General features: G+C 41.4%; 1 protein-coding gene across 6 annotated transcripts in view; it reads right to left on the reverse strand.

Annotated features, from left to right (window-relative positions):
* DLG2 (discs large MAGUK scaffold protein 2) overlaps window positions 1-26,146 on the reverse strand; it is a 1,028,485-nt gene that overhangs the window by 295,538 nt on the left and 706,801 nt on the right. Inside the window, exon 1 of one of the 6 annotated variants that reach the window (XM_070749574.1) lies at window positions 6,388-6,853. The exons of 3 other annotated variants lie outside the window; for them this stretch is intronic. In XM_070749574.1, coding sequence (XP_070605675.1) covers window positions 6,388-6,720 — 333 coding nt within the window. In that variant the 5' untranslated portion in view covers window positions 6,721-6,853. Of the gene's footprint in view, window positions 1-6,387; window positions 6,854-26,146 lie in introns of those variants that run through there. 2 more of the 6 variants (XM_070749576.1, XM_070749575.1) reach the window with 2 other exon arrangements.

Consider the following 26,146-nt stretch of genomic DNA (forward strand, 5'->3'; position numbering starts at 1 on the left):
TATATTAGCCAATTCATCCAGAATTATTGGTTTATTTCAGCCCTGCCACAGCGATGTCAGTGGAACAAGCTCTCGAATATGCCCCACACTTTGATCTAATCTTTCAAATGAATAGTTTATGATCATGTTTTGCATGTGCCTTGGGTTTCTTTATGCATGTCTTGGGTCAAAGTGGATTATATAAGAAACACCCCCGATTGGTGGTGGGGTATGTGTGTGTGTGTTGGGGTGGTGGGCACATTTCACTATGCACTGTTTTATGTTGTGTGTACATTAAACTTGTTAAAAATTAATTAAAAAATATTTTTTTTTAAAAAAAGGAATCAAACCATGTCAAACTCTTTACAAAACATTTTTAAAATTGTATGCTTGATCCTTTTAAAAAGAACTCCATTTTTTCTACCCCCACTGCGGTCCCCCCTCCACCTCTGAATAGAGCCCAATTCTGTTTAGCTTTTTCACCCAGATAGATTAACCACCTGGAGAAAAGAAGGATGTAGCTTATTCATTTATTTATACATTCCGCTTCTACAGTATAGCTGCCTATCTCACACTACTCACAAGAGCCTACAAAACTTTTGCCAGACCCATCCTGGACTACTGCTCATCTGTCTGGAACCCATACAACATCTCAGACATCAACACCCTTGAAAATGTCCAAAGATATTTCACCAGAAGAGCCCGTCACTCCTCCACTCGAAACAGAATATCCCCCAGGTTGAGAACCACTGGTTTAGATAAAGCTACAGATGATGGATGGAAATCATAGATGATAGAAGATAGATAAAGATGAATAGGTTTAGATAGCTAGACAGGCAGACAGACAGGATATATAGATACTGTAGATGTAGGAGATGTACGAAGAAGGGTCAAGTGCATTAGTCCCAAATCCCTTTGTCCTTACAAGAAATCTAAATCCAGCCTACCTTGAATTCCTGGGATTCTTATTTAAGCCAATTTGTTTGGATTGTTAGTAATTCAGGCACTTGATATTGATAGCAAGGTTGGGAAACACTGCTGTAGGGTTTCCTGCTCAGGCAGGGGGGTGGACTTGATGACCTACATGGTCCCTTTCAACTCTAACAATCAATCAATCAATGATTGATTGATTGATTGTTAGAGTTGAAAGGGACCATGTAGGTCATCAAGTCCACCCCCCTGCCTGAGCAGGAAACCCTACAGCAGTGTTTCCCAACCTTGGCAATTTGAAGATATTTGGACTTCAACTCCCAGAATTCCCCAGCCAGCATTTGCTGGCTGGGGAATTCTGGGAGTTGAAGTCCAAATATCTTCAAGTTGCCAAGGTTGGGAAACACTGCCCTACAGCATCCCAACCAAATGGCAGTCAGTCTCCTCTTCAAAGTGTCCAGAGTTGGGCAGTTCACAACCTCCACAGGCAGGCTGTTCCACTGGCTTATCGCTCTGACCATCAGGACGTTCTTTCTTATTTCCAGGTTGAATCTCTCCTTGGTCAGCTTCCAACCGTTGTTTCTCGTCCGGCCCTCTGGTGCCCTGGAAAATAATGTGACCCCCTCCTCTCTGTGGCAACCCCTCAAGTACCTGTAGACTGCTATCATGTCCCCTCTGGCCCTCCTTTTCTCTAGGCTATCCATGCCCATTCCTGCAATCTCTCTTCGTAAGTCTTTGTTTCAAGTCCCCTAATCATTTTGGTTGCTCTTTTCTGCACCTTCTCCAGAGTTTCAATGTCTCTTTTGAAGTGTGATGACCAGAACTGGATGCAGTACTCCAGATGTGCTCTGACCAGGGCGTAGTAGAGTGGTGTTAATTCTTCCCTGGTCTTTGAGTGTATTTCCCTGTTGATGCAGCTTAGGATAGTGTTGGCTTTTTTGGCCGCTGCTGCACATTGCTGGCTCATGTTTAGTTGATTATCCACCAAGACTTATATCTTACGCAGAGCTGGGATGACCAAGGCGTGTCATCAGTTGGCCAATAACAAGTTATAATTGATAATATGCCCTTATACAGAAAAAGGAGAAGTACGTAAAAGCAAATCACATTCTAATTAGATCTTGTCCCCCTGACCAATAAATATGATGCATATTGAGTAATATATAGGGTTTTAAGCTGTAGGTTTTTTTTAATGTATTAGATTTGTTTTCTACACTTTGTTTCTATATTTATTCTGTGAGCCACCCCGAGTTTTCGAAGAAGGGCAGCATACAAATCTAAATAATAATAATAATAATAATAATAATAATAACAACAACAACAACAACAACAACAACAACAACAACAACAACAACAACATGGCATTGGGCCAGAATACATCCAGAACCGCCTTCTACCGCACGAATCCCAGGGGCTGATAAGGTCCCACAGAGTTGGCCTTCTCCAGGTCCCGTCGACCAAACAATGTCGTTTGGTGGGCCCCAAGGGAAGAGCCTTCTCTGTGGTGGCCCCGGACCTCTGGAATCCACTCTCCCCAGAAATTAGAACGGCCCCCACCCTCCTTGTCTTTCGCAAATTACTCAAGACCCACCTTTATCGCCAGGCATGGGGGAGTTAAGATATTCCTTAGGCCATTACAAGTTATGCATGGTATGTTTGTGTGTATGTTTGGTTTTTATAATAAGGGTTTTTAGTTGTCTTATTAATTGGATTGTACATGCTGTTTTTTATCGTTGTTGTTAGCCGCCCCGAGTCTGCGGAGAGGGGCGGCATACAAATCCAATAAATAATAATAATAATAATAATAATAATAATAATAATAACAACAACAACAACAACAACAATAATAATAATAATAGTCTTTCTCAATATGGGCAAACTGGTAGGGAAATCCCACCTCTGATAAACACTCACCCACACGAGCAAAATAAAAGTAATTTTTAAGGGGGCTGGGAATCACTAGATTTCTAGCTCTGTAGCCTGAGGCGCCATGGCTTTCTTCTCCTTTTAATTCACGAATACGTTCAGCCAGAAAAGCTCCTAAATGGAGCACTAATGGCCATTTATCAGCCATCCTTGCTGTCATCTTCAATTATGTATCATTGAAGTGTACACCAAACAGAACCCAATACCGAGGGAATACGGAAGGAATCATACAGCCAAGAACGATCTTGCCGGAGAAGTCAAAAGACTGTGTATAAACGGTGTGTAATAGAGTTGGCTTAAAAGAGAGGAAGGACAAAGAGAGAAAAATAGACGAAGAGGGGAGGGATGACACCCATATCAGCAATGGGTTATTCTCAATTTGGACTAGTTGGTGCTGGAGGCGGGAGGCTCCGCCTACCCAGCCGGAAGACTTCCGCACATGTGCAGAAGCGTCGCAGTACAGTGGTGGGCAGCAGCTGATGGGCCAGGGGCACGGCTCCGGTAGGAAAATCCCGGATGATCTTCCCCTAGGTCCTGACAGACGGAATTGTTTGGTCAACGGGACCTGTAGAAGGCCATCTCTGTGGGACCTAATCGGTCGCTGGGATTCGTGATGCAGAAGGCGGTCCTGGAGATATTCTGGTCCGATGCCATGAAGGGCTTTAAAGATCATAACCAACACTTTGAATTGTGACCAGAAACCAATGCAAGCCACGGAGTGTTGACAAGACATGGGCATATCTAGGAAAGCCCCACAATGGCTCTCGCAGCCGCGTTCTGCACGATCTGAAGTTTCCAAACACTTTTCAAAGGTAGCCCCACATAGAGAGTTTTGCAGTAGTTGAACCTCGAGGTGATGAGGGCATGAGTGACTGTAAGCAGTGACTCCCTGTCCAAGTAGGGCCGCAACTGGTACACCAGGCGAACCTGGGCAAACACTCTCCTAGCCACAGCTGAAAGATGGTGCTCTAATGTTAGCTGTGGATCGAGGATACCCAAGTTGCGGACCCTCTCTGAGGGGGTCAGTAATTCCTCCCCCCAGGGGTAATGAAATCCACAGTCACTCTGTCTTGTCAGGGTTGAGTTTGAGCCTGTTGACACCCATCCAGACCCTAACAACCTCCAGGCACGGGCACATCATTTCCACTGCTTCGTTGACTGGACATGGGGTGGAGATGTACAGCTGGGTATCATCAGCGTACTGATGATACCTCACCCCATGGCCCTGGATGATCTCGCCCAGCGGTTAAATAGCAGGGGGGAGAGGACTGACCCTTGAGGGAGAAACCTAGAGGTCGACCTCTGACCCCCCACTAACAACCTACCCCAGCCAGAGGGGTAGGAGGGGAACCACTGAAGGACAGTGCCCCCCACTCCCAACCACTCCAGCCAGCACAGACGGATACCATGGTCGATGGTATCGAAAGCCACTGAGAGGTCAAGAAGCACCAGGACAGAGGATAAACCCCTGTCCGGGCCCGCCAGAGATCATCCAGGGCCCGCCAGAGATCATCCAGGGCCCGCCAGAGATCAGAGATCAACCTGCTAACGGCCTCCGAGGGAGGCCCGGTAGCAGGTAATTCGAACAGCCCATCATTAGTTGTGCACATGAGCATGCAAACTGTTAGCAAAGTTATTTACAACCCACCACAGACACACATGCCTATTAAATAAAACTACCTGGGGGGGGGGACATATATACGGGGTCCCGCTTACCACGTTGCTGAAACTGAAGAATCTACTTCGATAAGTAATTGAGATAGTAGTTGAGAAATTCTGTTCCAATCTTTCTTGCTAAAATTTATACCACTTCTATACTGAAATTTAACTTTAAATGCTTTATTCTTCCTTTTAAATTAAAAAAAACCCCACTCAGATTAAAGAAAACATTTATTTACACCATGTTCTCCCTTACAACTAATTTTTTGGTTTACAGATTTAACATTGTTTCTGTTTTTCTTTCTTCTCCTTCACATTTCAGTAAAATCAGGGTTTTTTGAGCAAACGTTTAACTCATAAGCAAATGAAAAAAAAAACCCAGATTCTGATTTCTGGATCTTTATAGAAGAGAAACAATTATAGTTATCTCTCAATATTATTAGAAATCCCTGTTGATTTAATTTTTTGCATTACTGAGATATCTCTTGTATGTGGATTCTTAGCATAACCACATCCAAATGAACTCAATCTGTATAGTCTGGAGGACAGAAGTAAAAGGGGGGACATGATCGAAACATTTAAATATGTTAAAGGGTTAAATAATGTTCAGGAGGGAAGTGTTTTTAATAGGAAAGTGAACACAAGAACAAGGGGACACAATCTGAAGTTAGTTGGGGGAAAGATCAAAAGCAACATGAGAAAATATTATTTTACTGAAAGAGTAGTAGATCCTTGGAACAAACTTCCAGCAGAGGTGGTGGGTAAATCCACAGTAACTGAATTTAAACATGCCTGGGATAAACATAGATCCATTGTAAGATAAAATACAGAAAATAGTATAAGGGCAGACTAGATGGACCATGAGGTTTTTTTCTGCCGTCAGTCTTCTAAGTTTCTGTTTCTATTATTATGAAATAACGGTGTCAGGAGAGTCATTTTCAAAACTTCAGACCACAACAAATTCATCATACATGCTGCATGTAGAAGACAAGCAAAATAAACATCTTATTTCAAACTAGATATTTTTGATTGTTGCAGATATTCCTCTTTTAAAATTATATTTCAGTCGCTCTGTCTTTCGTCTTCCTGTTCTGAATCATTTTAGCTGCTTTCAGAGATAATCATTTCCCAACACGACAACGAAGTAATGTTAACACACTGTTCAATGTAACAAAGCCAGGGCAAAGGGCATTAAACTATAAAGAAAGCACATTAAAATCCCTTGCAAAAACGTCCCTTCCTCACACTGGACAGCCCTTTGGGCTTTCATAAAATGTACTGCCAGATTTAAGAACTTCGATCTTTCCTAAGAACACATTTGGAAGACTGTGTCCAGTTCTGGAGACCTCACCTACCAAAAGATAAAATTGAACGGGTCCAAAGACAGGCTACATAAATGGTGGAAGGTCTTAAGCCTAAAACATATCAGGAAAGACTTCATGAACTCAATCTGTATAGTCTGGAGGACAGAAGGGAAAAGGGGGGACATGATCAAAACATTTAAATATGTTAAAGGGTTAAATAAGGTTCAGGAGGGAAGTGTTTTTAACAGGAAAGTGAACACAAGAACAAGGGGGCACAATCTAGGGTTACTTGGGGGAAAGATCAGAAGTAGCGTGAGAAAATATTATTTTACCGAAAGAGTCGTAGATGCTTGGAAGAAACTTCCAGCAGACGTGGTTGTTAAATCCACAGTCACTGAATTTAAACATGCCTGGGATAAACATAGATCCATGCTAAGATAAAATACAGAAAATAGTATAAGGGCAGACTAGGTGGATCATGAGGTCTTTTTCTGCCATCAATCTTCTATGTTTCTAAAGTGACGGCTGATTGATTTTGCCTGGCTCGATTTGGTGCGTCTATCCATCCTAGTCAACAAAAAAGGCTCACCTGTACAGGTTCGTGCCAGTTGTGGGCACAGGGGCAATCCAGGCTTCTACCTCTGCTCATCCCCTTTACTTTGGCCAAGGTCTTCCTGGCGTTCCGTTGCGCATTGTCCCATGTCGGTTGACATCTAACCTTGGTTTGGCACGATGTCGGACACGGAGGTCCCGAAGCTGTCGGTGTTAACGCCGGGCCGTGGTGCTGATGATACCCGCAATGCCCCAGGGCATTTCCCTGCCAACTGGAGGTACTTCTGGATAAAGTAGGCATTCCTCTGGCAGGCTCCATCCCCTCGGATTCGCGGCAGCAGCTATGCTGCCGAGGGAGGTAAGTCTTCATGGCAGGAGACGTGGATTTGTAGCCTTCTGCCCACCTTCCTTGTTTCCATGAGCCGAATACTTTTGACAGCTGCTATCAGCAGTGCATCATCGCGGGAAGCAGGGAGAGGAGAGGAGAGCCACACACTCACAGCATCATCTGCTGGTCGCTCTTTGTCAATAAATGACTCCGCTTGTTTGGCGGCAATCCCGGCTTGCCGTGGCTGGCAGAAGCAATCGATGCTTCCCACAGCTGGGGTGGACTTCAAACCGGCCTCGGATGGACAGGGAGAAAGAGAAAGAGAAGGCAACCCGAGAAACAGCCAATCGATAGAAGAAGGGCAGTTGTGGAATTCTGACTCTTCATTGTCAGATCCACTAAAGCGAATTCCTTTAATTTCTGCTTGCATTAGCAGATAAGAGGGTCGCCCGGAAAGTAATGCACCACATTTTTCCCCTCGAGCTACAGTAAAGGTACAACTGCGAAACTTTAGGTAGACAGTGGTACCTCTACTTATGAACTTAATTCATTCCGTCACCAGGTTCTTAAGTAGAAAAGTTTGTAAGAAGAAGCATTTTTTCCCATAGGAATCAATGTAAAAGCAAATAATGCATGCGATTGAGGAAAGCACAGGGAAGGTGGAGGCCCTGTTTCCTGCCAGGAGTTTCCTAGAGAGGCCCCACGGAGGCTTCTCCTTGCCTTTTCTGGCCCTATTTGCTGCCAGGAGATTCCTAGAGAGGCCCCACAGAGGCTTCTCCTTGCCTTTTCTGGCCCTATGTCCTGCCAGGAGATTCCTAGAGAGGCTCCATGGAGGCATCTCCCCGCCTTTTCCGGCCCTGTTTCTTCCCAGGAGATTCCCACAGAGGCCCCACGGAGGCTTCTCCCTGCCTTTTCCGGCTACAGTTTTGGAGGCTCGGGTATGTAACTGAAAAATGGTTCTCGAGGCAAAAAATTCTTGAACACCCAGTTCTTATCTAGAAAAGTTCGCAAGTAGAGGCGTTCTTAGGTAGAGGCACCACTGTACATTATTTGAATTGTCAGGAGTGCGTGTGTCAATTTTGCGTTTCTTCAGACAGGTAGCATAGCTGCAGCAGTGTTTCGAAATGGCGTCTCTAAGTGATGTACCTTACAAGCAGCGTGTTGTCATTGAATTTCTCATTGCAGAGAAAGAAACTGTTGGGAACATTCACAAATGTTTGTGTACAGTTTATGGAGAATCTGCAGTCGACAGAAGTACGGTTAGTCGCTGGGCACAGAGGGTGAGGCCATTAGAGATGATTCACACAGTGCAGAAATGGCTTCGTGACCAGAACAAGAGGTGGTACCGACAGGGCATACACGCCCTTGGGTCTCACAGGAGGAAGGCCATAGAACGGGACAGAGATTACGTGGAAAAATGGGGAGAGTAGAAGAAACATCATTCATTCTTGTATGTAAGTTTCATTGTGTTCAGCCTATTTGCACAATTCAGGTAAACCAGAGGACACATATAAATCTCCAAGCAGCCTCAATGACTTCCTGCAATGAGTCTTTGGAGAGGGGCGGCATACAAATCTAATAAACTATAACTAACTATAGCTATAACTAACAGAATGCAAATGACCAGCTGCAAGGAAGATAATTCCTTCCATTCCCCATCCTTCAGTCAGAACTGAAGAAGCTTCTTGGATGAGAAGCGAAACGTCTTCGAGGGAAAACAAAGTCCAGCTGCCTTTTGAAAAAACGTATTTGAGTCTGTCACAAGCCCTACAGATAAGGATCTGTCGGAAGCAACACAAACCCGGCTTGTTCTCTTGTTTTACCACCAGTGATCCAATCTGATGTGACATGAAAATGGCTTGGAGGGAAAAAAGAAAAACCCAGCAATCCTATTAGATTGCTATTGCATTGTTATTGTTTTTACTATTGTTATTGCTATTGTTATTGCTATTATATTACTTTTGTATTGTATTAATTGTTCTAACTGTCAGGAAATTTCTCCTCAACCGCAACAACACAAGAGCACGCAACAAATTCAAACTTAATATTAATCGCTCCAAGTTTGACTATAAAAAATATGACTTTAGCAATCGAGTTGTCGAAGCATGGAACTCATTACCGGACTCAGTAGTATCAACCCCTAACCCCCAACATTTCTCCCTTAGACTCTCCACGATTGACCTCTCCAGGTTCCTAAGAGGTCAGTAAGGGGCGTACATAAGTGCACTAGCCTGCCTTTCATCCCCTGTCCAATTGTCTCTCCTTTTCTCATATATCATATATCTTTTCTTCCTTTCATATATCTTCTCCTCTACTTTTATATCTTTTCTTTATATATAATACTTCATGTCTATCCTCTTCAATATGTATTGTGTATTGGAGTAACTGACTAACTAACTAACTAACTAACTAACTAACTAACTAACTAACTAACTAACTAACTAACTAAATAAATAAATAAATAAATAAATAAATAAAATAATTCTAGGTTGCTTTTCTCCTAGTTTCCATCCATTGCGTCGTGTCCTGTCTCTTCTTTATGTAACCCCTGCCAGTAGAAGATGGATTCATTTGAAGGTCTTATAAACATCTCCAACCATGCTGACTCCGAGCCACATGCAATTCCCAATTCCATAACGTGGGTTAAAAATAAACCAAGATAATCTTCACTAAGGTGAGTTGTGGTTCTCCCAGGTACTGGCTGAGGCTCGAACGTCTTCTGCTAAGTTTGCAAAAAGGACACTTCGTTGTTTAAACCTGACCTGCTCCTATCTGAACAGATGTCTCTTCTCTTCTCTTCTCTTCTCTGTTCTGTTCTGTTCTATTCTATTTTACTCCTCTTTAAAACCAGCGGTCCTCTCTGTCCAAAATGTGGACTTTGGACATATATCCACCCTAAGATAAAATACAGAAAATAGTATAAGGGCAGACTAGAGGGATCATGAGGTCTTTTTCTGCCATCAGTCTTCTATGTTTCTATGTTTCTATATTAGCCAATTCATCCAGAATTATTGGTTTATTTCAGCCCTGCCACAGCGATGTCAGTGGAACAAGCTCTCGAATATGCCCCACACTTTGATCTAATCTTTCAAATGAATAGTTTATGATCATGTTTTGCATGTGCCTTGGGTTTCTTTATGCATGTCTTGGGTCAAAGTGGATTATATAAGAAACACCCCCGATTGGTGGTGGGGTATGTGTGTGTGTGTTGGGGTGGTGGGCACATTTCACTATGCACTGTTTTATGTTGTGTGTACATTAAACTTGTTAAAAATTAATTAAAAAATATTTTTTTTTAAAAAAAGGAATCAAACCATGTCAAACTCTTTACAAAACATTTTTAAAATTGTATGCTTGATCCTTTTAAAAAGAACTCCATTTTTTCTACCCCCACTGCGGTCCCCCCTCCACCTCTGAATAGAGCCCAATTCTGTTTAGCTTTTTCACCCAGATAGATTAACCACCTGGAGAAAAGAAGGATGTAGCTTATTCATTTATTTATACATTCCGCTTCTACAGTATAGCTGCCTATCTCACACTACTCACAAGAGCCTACAAAACTTTTGCCAGACCCATCCTGGACTACTGCTCATCTGTCTGGAACCCATACAACATCTCAGACATCAACACCCTTGAAAATGTCCAAAGATATTTCACCAGAAGAGCCCGTCACTCCTCCACTCGAAACAGAATATCCTACGAAAATAGACTAACAATCCTGGGCCTAGAAAGCCTAGAACTACAGCACCTAAAGCACGATTTGAGTATTGCCCACAAGATCATATGCTGCAATGTCCTACCAGTCAATGACTACTTCATCTTCAACCGCAACAACACAAGAGCACGCAACAGATTCAAACTCAATACGAACCGCTCCAAACTTGACTGTAAAAAATATGATTTCAACAATCGAGTTATCGAAGCGTGGAATTCATTACCAGATTCAATTGTGTCAACCCCTAACCCCCAACACTTCTCCCTTAGATTCTCCACGATTGACCTCTCCAGGTTCCTAAGTGGCCAGTAAGGGGAGAACATAAGTGCACTGGTGTGCCTTTCGTCACCTGTCCAATTGTCTTTCCTTTCTCTCACTTATCATGTATATTTTCTTTCTTTCATATATCCTCTCCCCTAAGTTCACTTTACCCTTATATATATTACTACATGTCTATTTTTTTTCCTATGTATTTGTGCATTGGACAAATGAATAAATAAAATAAAATAAATAAATATCTCAATCCATGCATGCATGGATAAATAAATATTGCTGAAAAATGCTAAGTGAAATTCCATGGTTGATCGAAGTCCCCTGTTTGGAAATCTATCATCCCCTCTGAAATGAGCCAGAAATGGGCTGAGAGAGGCACCGTGTAGCATCTTGAGGATCACATTACCTTAATTCACTCAGCTCAATTGAAATTTCAGTCCCGTTTCCCCAATGGAAAAAGTTCAGATTTATTTTGCAGCTAAGCAAATGATTACTGCAGCTCATTAAGCCATCCATGAAACGAGAGGAAAAGGAAAATGTGATGTTCTAAGACAGTGTTTCTCAACCTTGGCAACTTGAAGATATCTGGACTTCAACTCCCAGAATTCCCCAGCCAGCATTCGCTGGCTGGGGAATTCTGGGAGTTGAAGTCCAGATATCTTCAAGTTGCCAAGGTTGGGAAACACTGTTCTAAGATGCTCTTCCAGGACTGAACCTACTGCTTGGGGACACAAATGTATTATTTCATGTTTCCGGCAGGTGGCTCAAGGCTCACTCTACATTGGAGAAAAATAAACAAGCTACAATAACACACACACACACACACAATCACACCTCCTAGCCTAAGCTTTGAAGAGCTGCTAATTGCTGGGTTTAGAAATACTGAATAATGTACTTTGCTCATGATGAGTCACTATAAAAGTATCTGGATAGAGTGACAGTCAATCATTTTGGGAGGAGAGAGGAGGGGAGAGGAGAGGAGAATTTAAAGTTACATCTATCACATTTTCTTCTTTTTCTGACCTTCTAACCTTCCATCTTTATTTTAATTGACACATTGACTTTACTTTTCTTTTTGAGCCAATCAAACCATCTGTCTCACATTTTATTGTAGCCTGCTTCCTCCCTCCCTCCCTCCCTCTCTCCCCCACTCTCTCTTTCTCTCTCAATTCCATGGTTACTTTACTCATCTCTAGTGTTGGGCGAACCCAATGAAGTTCGGGTTCGAGTTCGGCACCCGAATTTTTTAAAAAAAACTTTTGTCGAACTTTTAAGTTCGGCGCTCAGGAAAGCCCCAGGAAGTGCCGCCCCCCAGCTGTCACCTTCCAGAACAGTTGGGGTGCTTCCCGGCTCTCTCCTGAACCCGAACCCAAACTTTTGCCGAACTTCTGACAGCTGGGCGGTGGCGCTTCCCAGAACAGCCAGGGAGCTGTCGGCCGGTCGGGAGGCGCAAAAGGAGGTGGGGAATCCCATGAGGGGATTCCAGGGGCGGAGCTTTGACGTCACTGAGACGTCCTTCCTGGAGTCCCCGTTTCAGCGTCAAGGCTCCACCCCTGGAATCTCCTCGTGGGATTCCCCACCTCCTTTTTCGCTTCCCGACTGGCCGACAGCTCCCCAGCTGTTTCGGAGGGTGACAGCTGGGTGGAGGCACTTCCTGGTGCTCTCCCGAACCCGAACTTTTGCCGAACCTTTGCAAAAATTCGGGTTCGGGTTCGGTATACCGAACCGCGCAAAGTTCGGTACGAGCCCAAAATTTACAGGTTCGGTTCGCCCAACACTACTCATCTCACCACATTCTAGCACCTTTTTTTTAAATAATCAGAACAACATTCAAAGTTGCAAGCTTTTTTTGTTTTTTAGTGTTCTTGTCTTTTTTCCAATTTTGTGCAAATGTGATTCTCGCTGCCATCATTATCTTTTATTATATGAAAGCCCAGACATGCTAAGCAAGGATGCCAGACCATTGCATCCCTAAACAACTCCTCTATGGCAGTGTTTCCAAACCTTGGCAACTTGAAGATATTTAGACTTCAACTCCCAGAATTCCCCAGCCAGCAAATGCTGGCTGGAGGATTATGGGAGTTGAAGTCCAGATATCTTCAAGTTGCCAAGGTTGGGAAACACTGCTCTATGGTGAGCTGTCTAAAGGAAAGTGATTGCACGGGGGACAAAAGAAACTATACAAAGACACGTCAATAGCCTCCTTCAAGTCCCTCGATATCGACACCACCTCCTGGGAAACCCCGGCACAAGATCAATTGACATGGCGCATGCTGATCCACCAAGGCAAATCTGAGGACAGAAGAACAATCATAGTAGAAGAGAAGCGAGCACTCTGCAAAGCCAGAGCTGCAAATGCTGTGACGATGGTGCCCACAAATATCTGCCCAAACATATGGCAGAACATTTCATGCCCGTATAGGCCTTACCAGCCACCTGCCGACACATAGCGGACGGCCCACAACCTGTTAGATGTCAAGGTCCTTGTTCTGTTTCAGGCTGGAGTCATCTGACTGTTAATAATAATTGCTTCTCAGATGGTTAATTTTCAAACAAATAACACTTCTTTTATTTCTTTGACTTCATCCTAGTAAATTACAGTTCCGTTACGGAGGAAAATACTTTCAGTTCTTTCAGATTGAAAACAAGGTCATTTAGCTTTCTAATTAGTTCACTGACTGCTGAAAAGCATTCTTTAATCTTTGAGCCGGGTTCTGCTGATTACTGATAAATCACACAATAGAAAACTCACTTGTTGGAGCGAAGACAACAAAAAATCGCCATCTTGATTTCAACTTGACGAAAGCAGCTTCTGCTTCCATCCAATTCCAGAAGTGATGCAATTAATTAATTAATTAACTTACGGTCTAAAATGCGTCTCAAAACTTCCTGCCTCCAATTTCTTCCATTCTTTTGTGCACCCTTCTGAACTTTGGATTTATCCATCTGCTATCTTGGACGCTTGAGCTGTCTGAAGATACATCTGTCTACATACTTTCATTTGAAGGCTAGTCTGCTATCTCCTCCTCCTCCTCACTAAAATTCTCTTTATCTCTTAAATCCGTCGACCAAACAATGTCATTTGGCGGGACCCAGGGGAAGAGCCTTCTCTGTGGCAGCCCCGGCCCTCTGGAATCAACTCCCCCCAGAGATTAGAACGGCCCCCACTCTCCTTGTCTTTTGCAAATTACTCAAGACCCACCTTTGTCGCCAGGCATGGGGGAGTTAGGATATTCCTTCCCCTAGGCCATTACAAGTTATGTATGGTATGTTTGTGTGTTTGTTTGTTTTTTATAATAAGGGTTTTTAGTTGTTTTATTAAATTGGATTGTTACATGTTGTTTTTTATCATTGTTGTTAGCCACCCCGAGTCTGCGGAGAGGGGCGGCATACAAATCCAATAATAATAATAATAATAATAATAATAATAATAATTATTATTATTATTATTATTATTAATTACATCCCCATCCTCTGAGTCCAAACATTCCAAAGACTGACAGGGAACACACACAACAGTCCTCTTCAAACATGATGGACAAACATCATCACATTATCTGTCGTATGATATAGTAAGTTTCTTTCCTAATATTTTTTATTATTATTCCCCAAAGAAATAATTCTGGTCCCATTTCAATCTTTTGCTCCTTTATTTCCTGACACCAATTTTTAATTTTCTTCCAATATTTCTTTGCATCGGGACATGTCCACCACATGTGGTAGAATGTCCCTTGTGCAGGGTTGCACTTCCAACAGTTTGGTTGTGTTGATGGATACATTTTGGCCAATCTCACTGGAGATTGTATATTTTGAAACACATGGGCCAGCTTTTGGTTTTATTGGATCGGTTCCTCGAACAACATGGAAATTCCATTTATGTTTTCACTTTCTAGTTAGGATGATAATGGAAAATCCTGATCATCGGGCTTCGTTGTCTTGAAACATTCAAAAGGGACTAGACCTCGGAGAATATTTCAACGGGGTCTATAAAAATATTGTTTCAATACACAACAAAGAACAGGGAACTATAACATTATAGAATAAACATACACACATTTTAAAGCAATCTGAAACTTATGGCCCTTTCAACCAAGCCACTTTTCCTTCTAGGTTTTGCCTCCTGGGAGCTATATCAATTTTGACTGCTTTCTCATATATTCAGACCATTTGATTGATAGAACTCTGTTATAGGAGGAACTGGGGATTCTTCTGTAGGAAGAGAAGAATAAAACTTCTCAAAATGACTGCTAAGGTAGAAGATCTTTAATGGAAAAACAGAGTCAATTGCAGAGCACATAAGACAATTTGTAACCCCCTGTTCCCAGAAAATCCATAGAAGGATTCAGTGTTTTAACCACTTCTGAAATCTTGCCAAGGAAACTGTAGGGATTTGTTCAGGGAATCAACAGGAGTTAATTAGGAGGGGGTGGGGATAAAAGGAAGGAGGATGGAGAAAGGAGGAAGGAGGGAGGATGGAGAAAGGAGGAAGAAGGAAGGAGGGAGAAGGAGGAAGAGGAAGAAGAAGAGGAGGAGGAGGAGGAAGAGCAGAAGGAAAGAGGGAGGAGGGAGGAAAAGTAGGAGGAGAAGGAAGAAGAAGAAGAGGAGGAGGAAGAGGAGGAGGAGGAGGAAGAAGAGGAGGAGGAAGGAGAGAGGAGGAAGAAGAAGGAGGAGAAGGAGAAGAAGGAGAAGGAGCAGGAAGAGGGGAAGAAGGAGGATGAGGAAGAAGAGGAAGGAGAAGAAGAAGAGGAAGAAGAAAAAGAAGAAAAAGAAGAGGTAGAAGAAGAAGAAGAAAGAAAGAAAGAAAGAAAGAAATAAAAAGAAAAAGGAAGAACACTGAGGTTTTTTTCTTAAACTTCCCAATTTTTCTGGATAAATTCATGCTTTACTTCTTTACTTCAAGGCCAACAGCTCTACATTCTTTGACACATGCCCCAAAAGCATTTTTCCTGGAGACCAGTTCCTTAATTCAAAGGAAGCACAGATTGAAATTGCCATCATCAGGCAGTTAATTTCCTCGCTCAGCTTCCGCCTTCGGTTCTGATCCGAATGCTCTGGGAGAAACAAACTCCAAAGGGAGAAAAATCTATGGCCTGAGTAGTGAACGATGCTGAATTTCAATGAATCACTGGCATGAGTTCCCTTTGTTAGCAAGGCTTTGAAGTAAAACAAAAAGAGGAATTGGATCTCAAACCTTTATTCCTTCTTTGCGTAATGCTACCAAGTGGATTCAACCAAGTTAATGCTTCCTTCTTCCTTTCTTTTAATTAGCCTTTTCAAAGCAGCCTCTTGCCTTGTTAAGCACTTCCATACAATGTGACAAGCTCTTGACAGTTTTGTGAGCTGCACCAGCGATGGGTTGCTGCCCCCACGGTGGAGGGGTGGACGACAAAGTGGAGGTAGTAAGTTTATGCACTATTTATTGAATAAATAGGTTTTTCATTGTCCTTCCTTCTCTAGTATCCTTAATTACTTTTAAAATAGGAAATAATTAAATAGTATATTTTACCCATAAATGCTTTAATCCTTTTAATCAATATCTAGAACTGAACTTTTATAGCAATGAAAGAAAATTGAGATACTTGCCTAATCTGTTATCATACTGAACCATGTGGGTTCGATACAGAACTTTAAAATGCTACTGTGCTCCTCAACCAATAATGCTGTCTATCATTTGTCCTTTTTGTGGCTATTCAAATCATGTGACTTAATTGAATCCAAGCATCTATTTGAAAACTTATCTTGGTCGGTAAGCCACTCCTACCCAGTCACATGACCTTTAAGCCACCCCCTGGTCACATGATTGTCAGGCCACTCCCACCCAGTCACATCATCAAGTCACACCCACAAAACAAGCCACGCCCACAGTGTAGCAGTAAAAAAATTGGCAGCCCTTCATTGAGCTGCATCTGTTCCTCACTAGTAGCAGAGTAAGGAGGGGTTTCCTCCCTATTCTGCTACTACCATAACCCTCTTGTATCCTCAGAGCAACCAGAGAATATGGAAATAGCCCCATTGGCATGCATTCAACACAACCCAGTGGTGAAATCTAATTTTTTTCCCCTACCAGATATGTGGGTGTGGCTTATTTAGTGGGTGTGGCTTAGGTCAGGTGGGTGTGGAAGGAAGGAAGGAAGGAAGGAAGGAAGGAAGGAAAGAAGGAAGGAAGCCAACTCTATGTTCAGTGGTTCTCTACTACTGATGTAACTTGCAACATACCAATAAAATGTATGTATTTTATCATGCTTGGCTTACTAATTTTTACATGTGTTGCACTAATAACAATATAGCTTCAGAACCATATTTTGGATGGTGTCTAAGGATTCAACCATTAACGGCAGTTTCCAGATTAGTTTTCTTGGAAATGTGTTGAAAAACTGGAGACAAAGGAAACAAAGCTTTGGGCTATATTGGAGCTGATAAAAATAATGAGAAATTACAGGTAGGCCTTTGTTTCTGCAGCTTGGTAGGAGGAGACAATAAAAGTATTTCATTTATTTCAGCTCAAAGATGGATCCGATAAGGTGTTGAGACCCGGACGTGAACACTGCTTGCACTAAGAAATGCTGTAATATTGCATTTGGGAAGCATGTTTTTGTTTTACAAGGAAAAGGAGAAAAAGGGAAGGCCAGGATGCCTTTAAAAAACCATATGTTTATGACTTTGGGCAATTATAAGTCTTGGGTGGATGTGGAATAAAAACTGAAACTGTAGGAATCTGCAGGATGATTCAGATGTGGTTCATCCTTGGGACATGTTACAGCAAAGAATAGAATAGAACAGAACAGAATAGAATAGAATAGAATAGAATGGAGTGGAGTGTAATGGAGTGGAATGGAATGAATAGAATGGAGTGGAGTGGAATGGAGTGGAATGGAATGAATGGAGTGGAGTGGAATTGAATGAATAGAATGGAGTGGAATGGAATGGAATGAATGGAGTGGAATGGAATGAATGGAGTGGAATGGAATGGAATGGAATGAATGGAGTGGAATGGAATGAATGGAGTGGAATGGAATGGAATGGAATGAATGGAGTGGAGTGGAGTGGAATTGAATGAATAGAATGGAGTGGAGTGGAATGGAATGAATGGAGTGGAATGGAATGGAATGGAATGAATGGAGTGGAGTGGAATGGAATTGAATGAATAGAATGGAGTGGAATGGAATGAATAGAATGGAGTGGAATGGAATGGAATGGAATGAATGGAGTGGAATGGAATGAATGGAGTGGAGTGGAATGGAATGAATGTAGTGGAATGGAATGAATGGAGTGGAATGGAATGAATGGAGTGGAGTGGAATGGAATGAATGTAGTGGAATGGAATGGAGTGGAATAGAATGAATAGAATGGAGTGGAATGGAATGGAATGGAATGAATAGAATGGAATGGAGTGGAGTGGAATGGAGTGGAGTGGAATGAATAGAATAGAATAGAATAGAATTCTTTATTGCCCAAGTGTGATTGGACACACAAGGAATTTGTCTTTGGTGCTCTCATTATACATACATACATACATACATACATACATACATACATACATACATACATATACACATTTTATTTTATTTTATTTTAATTTTTATTTGTCAAGAATCATGAGGTCCAACACTTAATGATTGTCATAGGGGGCCAAATAAGCAACGAGGAAACAATCAATATTAATAAAAATCTTAAGGATACAAGTAACAAGTTATAGTCATAAGCGGGAGGAAATGGGCGATAGGGATGATGAGAAAAAACTAGTTAGTAAATAGTTTGATAGTGTTGAGGGAATTATTTATTTAGCAGAGTGATGGCATTCAGGGAAAAAACTGTTCTTGTGTCTAGTTGTCTTGGTGTACAGTGCTCTGTAGTAACATTTTGAGGATAGGAGTTGAACCAGCTTATGTCCAGGATGTGAGGGGTCAGTAAATATTATCACAGCCCTCTATTTGACTCTTTTTGAATGAGCTGTCTATAACTCTGTTAACACTGCAGCTGCCAAAAAAAGCCAATGAAATGCTAGGTTGCATTAACAAAGGCATCATTTCACCTTATTTTACTTATCTATATATTAAATCATAGTATTTATAATCTGGAGGACAGAAGGAAAAGGGGGGACATAATCGAAACATTTAAATATGTTAAAGGGTTAAATAAGGTCCAGGAGGGAAGTTTTTTTAATAGGAAAGTGAACACAAGAACAAGGGGACACAATCTGAGGTTAGTTGGGGGAAAGATCAAAAGCAACATAAGAAAATATTATTTTACTGAAAGAGTAGTAGATCGTTGGAACAAACTTCCAGAAGACGTGGTAGATAAATCCACAGTCACTGAATTTAAACATGCCTGGGATAAACATATATCCATCCTAAGATAAAATACAGAAAATAGTATAAGGGCAGACTAGATGGACCATGAGGTCTTTTTCTGCCGTCAGACTTCTATGTTTCTATGTTTCTATTTTATTTCAATTTCATTCCAAATTGATTTTATTAATCATTTATGTTTGGAACTCTGTGCTTTATAATGGAAACTAAACTAACTATCATTCAAATACAAATACTGCAAGTAAGAAAACAATGTAAAAGTCTTCGGAGAGGGGCGGCATACAAATCTAATAAATTATTATTATTATTATTATTATTATTATTATTATTATTATTATTATTATTATTATTATTATTAAGTTGAGCCACCCAGAGGCCTCGGAGAGGGGCGGCATACAAATCTAATAAATAATAATAATAATAATAATAATAATTATTATTATTATTATTATCATTATTATGTCAGTACAACACAGCAAACGAGATCACTATGCTGGATTTCGTATTTCATCACCAGTCGGGCGCTTCCCAAGCACCTAGGACTGCGTGATGTAGTGGCGAATTATGTTTGCCGATCCGAGTAAAGCGGCCTTTTGCAATTGACAGATGGAGATTTTGTCAATTTCGATGGTTTTCAAACGTCCGCTGAGATCCTTTGGCACTGCGCCCAGCGTGCCAAGTACCACTGGGACCACGTTGACTGGCTTATGCCAGAGTCGTTGCAGCTCGATTTTTAGATCTTCGTATTTCACTAATTTCTCTAGCTGCTTCTCCTCAATTCTGCTGTCCCCTGGGATTGCGATGTCGATGATCCATGCTTTCTTTTTCTCCACGATCACAATGTCTGGTGTGCTATGCTTCAGAATTCGATTATTATTATTATTATTATTATTATTATTATTATTATTATTATATGCAGGTTTAATTTAAAAAAAAATCTAGGAGAAAAGTTGCAAGTCATAGAAAAACGAGGTTTAAATTGGAAGCATAGGGATACAAAAAAAATTGCGGTAGATTTCAAAGCAAATGATGAAAACGAGTTGCTGGTTTAAACCTTGTAGAAAGTTCTGGCAACAAGCAGGCTTTCTACCGCCGATGAATTTAAAATGTGTTCCGGGGATTAGAAATGCCTACAGGGTTCAATTCAATTAAATGGAATTCACCGAAATTACTGTAGCCTTTTTCGCTCCGAGGAAAATTGCTATACATGGAGGGTAAAAGTTGAGCAAGAATTGAGCAGAGAAGGAACAGTAATAATAATAAAAAAAAATCAGTGAACTGATTGAACGAGGCCCAGCTGTAATTGCGGGAGAAACCAGCAAAGGAGCACAGAGCTAGATGGTTGAAAAGGTATTTAAATAAGACTCTTTGGAGAGAAGGTTATCGGCTGCTGGCAGTGAAAGAATTTACAACTAATTTCATGACTGCGGAATTGTTAAGGGTCTTAAGCGGTGAGTAATGGCAAATTCAGTTCTCCAGCCTTGGCAACTTTAAGACTTGTGGTCTTCAATTCCCAGAAGTCCTCAGCTGGCTGAGGCCTAGGGTGAGCGAAAAATAGCCCATACATTAGGCTAGTGATGAGCTCCTACAGGTACTGTCAGGTAAGCAGAACACCTAGAAAAATGTTGGTCAGGTACGCAGAAACGGTAGAAAATCTTTGAATATTTTTCTCTTTTTTCCCTTCTGGATTCTGGGTATGTTTTTCCTATCACAGTAAATGAGGTTGATTGTGTATAATTTTAGAAGAGCTGTGTGTGCGTGTACATGCACATACAGTTTATATAGTAGATAATGTATATTGTGTGTAATATGTATGTACACATATGGCATGTATGCATAGAATTAAATAGTATATTTTGAATGCTCAGTAATAGTAGGCCCAGTTACAAGATGGATGGACACGTCCGAGTCTTTGGAGAGGGGCGGCATACAAATCTAATAAATATATAATATACAAATATAAATGTAATATATATATATACATGAATAGAGAGGGAGATTGGATCTCTTTGAGGCGAGGAGAGGGCAGACACCCTAACCCTAACTCTTGACGTGTGTAATGTCAAGTTGGCTACCTTTAAGCCAGTCACATGACCATTAAGCCACCCCCAGTCACATGATCATCAAGCCACTCCCACCCGGTCTCATGGCCGGCAAGCCACACCCACAAAATAAACCATGTCCTCAATGTGGTAGTAAAATTTTTTCCAGACCTTTACTGCCCTCTGATATGTCTCTGTGGGCCACCTGTGGCATGCTTGCCATAGGTTCGCCATTACTGCCTTATACCATTTCAGACTGTTGGTTGTCCAATCTCTTCTTAAAAACCTCCAGTGATGGAGCACCTAAAACTTCTGGTGGCAAGCTGTTCCACTGATTATTCTCATTGTCCAAAAATTGCTCCTTCTTTCTAGGTTGCTTCTCTCCTTGATTGGTTTCCTTCCATGGTCAAAGCAATGGAAAGTGCAGTTTAATGTTTACAAATGTAAAATAATGCACTTGGGCAAAAGGAATCCTCAATCTGAGTATTGCATTGGCAGTTCTGTGTTAGCAAAAACTTCAGAAGAGAAGGATTTAGGGGTAGTGATTTCTGACAGTCTCCAAATGGGTGAACAGTGCAGTCAGGCGGTAGGGAAAGCAAGTAGGATGCTTGGCTACATAGCTAGAGGTATAACAAGCAGGAAGAGGGAGATTGTGATCCCGCTATATAGAGCGCTGGTGAGGCCACATTTGGAATACTGTGTTCAGTTCTGGAGACCTCACCTACAAAAAGATATTGAAAAAATTGAACGGGTCCAAAGACGGGCTACAAGAATGGTGGAAGGTCTTAAGCATAAAACGTATCAGGAAAGACTTCATGAACTCAATCTGTATAGTCTGGAGGACAGAAGGAAAAGGGGGGACATGAGCGAAACATTTAAATATGTTAAAGGGTTAAATAAAGACCAGGAGGGAAGTGTTTTTAATAGGAAAGTGAACACAAGAACAAGGGGACACAATCTGAAGTTAGTTGGGGGAAAGATCAAAAGCAACATGAGAAAATATTATTTTACTGAAAGAGTAGTAGATCCTTGGAACAAACTTCCAGCAGACGTGGTAGATAAATCCACAGTAACTGAATTTAAACATGCCTGGGATAAACATATATCCATCCTAAGATAAAATACAGAAAATAGTATAAGGGCAGACTAGATGGACCATGAGGTCTTTTTCTGCCGTCAGTCTTCTATGTTTCTGTTTCTGTGTTCCACTGTTTCTTGATCTGCCTTCAGGAGCTGTGGATAATAGTTTGATTCCCTCTTCCTTTTGTGGCATCCCTTTAAATATTAAAGATTGGTATCAGCTCTCTACATGGGGCTACCTTTGAAGAGTGTTCGGAAACTCCAGATCGTGCAGAATGCAGCTGCCAGAGCAATCATTGGCTTTCCCAAAAATGCCCATGTTACACCAACACTCTGCAGTCTGCATTGGTTACCGATCAGTTTCCGGTCACAATTCAAAGTGTTGGTTATGACCTATAAAGCCCTTCATGGCACTGGACCAGAATATCTGCAAGACTGCCTTCTGCCCCACGAATCCCAGCGGCCGGTTAGGCCTTCTCTGGGTCAACTGGTGGGACCCAGGGGAGGAGCCTTCTCTGTGGCGGCCCCAACCCTCTGGGACCAGCTCCCCCCAGAGATTAGGATTGCCCCCACCCTCCTTGCCTTTCGTAAACTTCTTAAAACCCATCTCTGCCGTCAGGCATGGGGGAACTGAGACATCTCCCCTTGCCTATGTAGTTTTATGTGTGATATGTTTGTGTGTATGCTTTTTAAATAATGGGGGTTTTAGGCTATTAATGTTAAATTGTTATTTAGACCTTTAATATTAGATTTGTTATTGTATATTGTTTTATCACTGTTGTGAGCCGCCCCGAGTCTGCGGAGAGGGGCGGCATACAAATCTAATTAATAATAATAATAATAATAATAATAATAATAATAATAATAATGTAACACTGCAACGACTCTGGCATAAGCCAGTGAAAGTGGTCCCAGTGGTACTTGGCATGCTGGGCGCAGTGCCAAAGGATCTCAGCGGACATTTGAAAACCATCGGAATTGACAAAATCTCCATCTGTCAATTGCAAAAGGCCGCTTTACTGGGATCGGCAAACATAATTCGCCGCTACATCACGCAGTCCTAGGTGCTTGGGAAGTGCCCGACTGGTGATGAAATACGAAATCCAGCATAGTGATCTCGTTTGCTGTGTTGTACTGACATAATAATAATAATAATAATAATAATAATAATAATAATAATAATAATAATGTCACCCCCGATCTTTCTTTTCATTAAACTAGACATACCTAATTCCTGCAACTGTCGTGCGTTGCGTTCTCAATAGAAGAAATGTTTCCCTTTTTGTATTTGAGCATCCAAGAAGGGACAAGAAAAGAGGAAAGACAAAAAAAAGAAGGGAAGATGGGAAGAGAACAAGGAAGGAAAAAAGAAGGAAAGGGGAGAAGGAAAAATGAAAGGAGAATGAAGAGGGAAGGAAAAAAGGAAGGAAGGAGAATAGAATAGAATAGAATAGAAATCTATCCAAAAATCAGCTGGCTGACATATAGATGCACCCGTGCCATAGGTTCTCCATCACTGTAATAGGGAATAAGAAGAGGAGAAGGAGAGACTGACCAGCTACAAGATGGATGGACTCAATTATAGAGACAGTGGATGATGATGCATCATTAGAAGATCTAAAGGTCCAGGTGGGTGACAGATTGCCTTGAAGAAAATCTATGTGGTTGTTACGAGTTGACGCCCATCTGATGGTGCATAATCAATAAAAGAATCCATCAGACACCAGAACTGAATGTTGAACACCTGCCCAAGTTTCTCTCCCTTTTCATTCCATCCATGTTATTGTCATGTTATCGTCCATTTGTCCGACCAATTCTAGAAAACAGCTCACCTGTATGGAGCCTGCAACGATGGGCTATGAGCCGGAATACTAAATTGCGCTCGCACGTTCTTGCAGGACCAGCGTGATTTTGCTGCTTCAGCTGTGGAGGTAGCAAAATTGCACCCATGTTTCATCGAGGTTTTACCTGCGGCTCCGTGTGTGATTTTGCTACCTTCACAGGTGTAGCAGCAACATTGTGCTGGTCCCGCAAGAACTTACGAGCTGCGGTGGTCGAGCGCAATTTAGCGTTCCGGCTCGTAGCCCACCGCTGGGAACCCGCATTGCATATCAAACATTATTTTATTTTATTTTATTTTATTTATTGGATTTGTATGCCGCCCCTCTCCGGAAACTCGGGGCGGCTAACAGCAATAACAAGATAGCATATAATAATAATCCAATACTAAAAACAATTAAAAACCCATTATAATAAAAACCAAACATACATACAGACATACCATGCATAAAATTGTAAAGGCCTAGGGGGAAAGAGTATCTCAATTCCCCCATGCCTGGCGGCGGAGGTGGGTTTTAAGAAGCTTATGAAAGGCAAGGAGGGTGGGGGCAATTCTAATCTCTGGGGGGAGTTGGTTCCAGAGGGCCGGGGGCTCTTCCCCTGGGTCCCGCCAAGCGGCATTGTTTAGTTGACGGGACCCGGAGAAGACCCACTCTGTGGGACCTAACTGGTCGCTGGGATTCGTGCGGCAGAAGGCGGTCTCGCAGATATCCTGGTCCGGTGCCATGAAGGGATTTATAGGTCATAACCAACACTTTGAATTGTGACCGGAAACTGATCGGCAACCAATGCAGACTGCGGAGTGTTGGAGTAACATGGGCATATTTGGGAAAGCCCATGATTGCTCTCGCAGTTGCATTCTGCACGATCGGAAGTTTCCGAACACTTTTCAAAGGTAGCCCCATGTAGAGAGCATTACAGTTGTCGAGCCTCGAGGTGATGAGGGCATGAGTGACTGTGAGCAATGACTCCCGGTCCAAATAGGATCGCAACTGTTGCACCAGGCGAACCTGGACGAACGCCCCCCTCACCACAACTGAAAGATGTTTCTCTAATGTGAGCAAATTAATGCAATTGAGAGTGTCCAGAAATATTATAAAAGAAGAGTCCTTCACTCCTTCTCCCGCAACAAAATACCTTACTCCACCAGACATGAAATACTGAAATTTACAACTACGTCGCCTCCGAACTGATCTAACCATAGTTCACAAAACCATTTCGGTTTTGTTGTTTTAAAGTGCTTGTCACAGGCCCCTCCGCCTCAAACCTACCTACACAAGGGATTAATGGCAGGTTGAACTATAGATTAAAACTCACACGTTTTATTTTAATTGGGATTCTAGAGTGCTAGCACAGGTGTTTTTATCTCTCTGTCTCCAACTGAGATATCGATCTGGCTTCACCACTGCCGTTTCTCTTGTCAAGAGTGATCCAACATTCAGTGCTTTTTATTTATTTTTATTTTTTTTGCAAGTGTATTTCAGATCCAAAGCTTGAAAGAAAGAAAAGACACTGGTTTTAAGTATTATATAAGTAGATATTCTACATGATCAAAGCTACTTTTTCTTTTTCCAATAGTAATTTATAGCTGTGAGAGTTGGACCCTATCTGGGACAATATTTATTTATTTATTTATTTATTTATTTATTTATTTATTTATTAGATTTGTATGCCGCTCCTCTCCGAAGACTCGGGGCGGCTAACAACAATATAAAAAGGCAATGTAAACAAATCTAATATTAAAAGCAATCTAAAAAACCCCAATTTAAAGAACCACTCATACATACATACATACAAGCAAGCATACCATGTATAAATATAGACCCAAATGTCAAATTTATTTTTCTTCCACATGAACAGGATCAAAACAAACCTGGTTAATTAAAGGGAATGTATTAGACCAATATACCAGTTATTTAACTTCAGTTTTAACTATTAGATTTGTGCTGTATTGTTATTGTTGTAGTGAGCCGCCCCGAGTACTCGGAGGGGGGCAGCATACAAATCTAATAAATTATTATTAATTATTATTATTATCAAACGAATAAAAAAGAAAAGAAACAACTTATATATTAAAATCAAATCAATATGCCCATTTAATATACATAACCACTTAGGATAAATTAACAAATACTCACAAGATATATTTGATATAGATAATAATAATAATAATAATAATAATAATAATAATAATAATAATAATAATAATA

This window comes from Erythrolamprus reginae, chromosome 4, assembly GCF_031021105.1.
Source record: "Erythrolamprus reginae isolate rEryReg1 chromosome 4, rEryReg1.hap1, whole genome shotgun sequence".
Taxonomy (NCBI): Eukaryota; Metazoa; Chordata; class Lepidosauria; order Squamata; family Dipsadidae; genus Erythrolamprus; species Erythrolamprus reginae.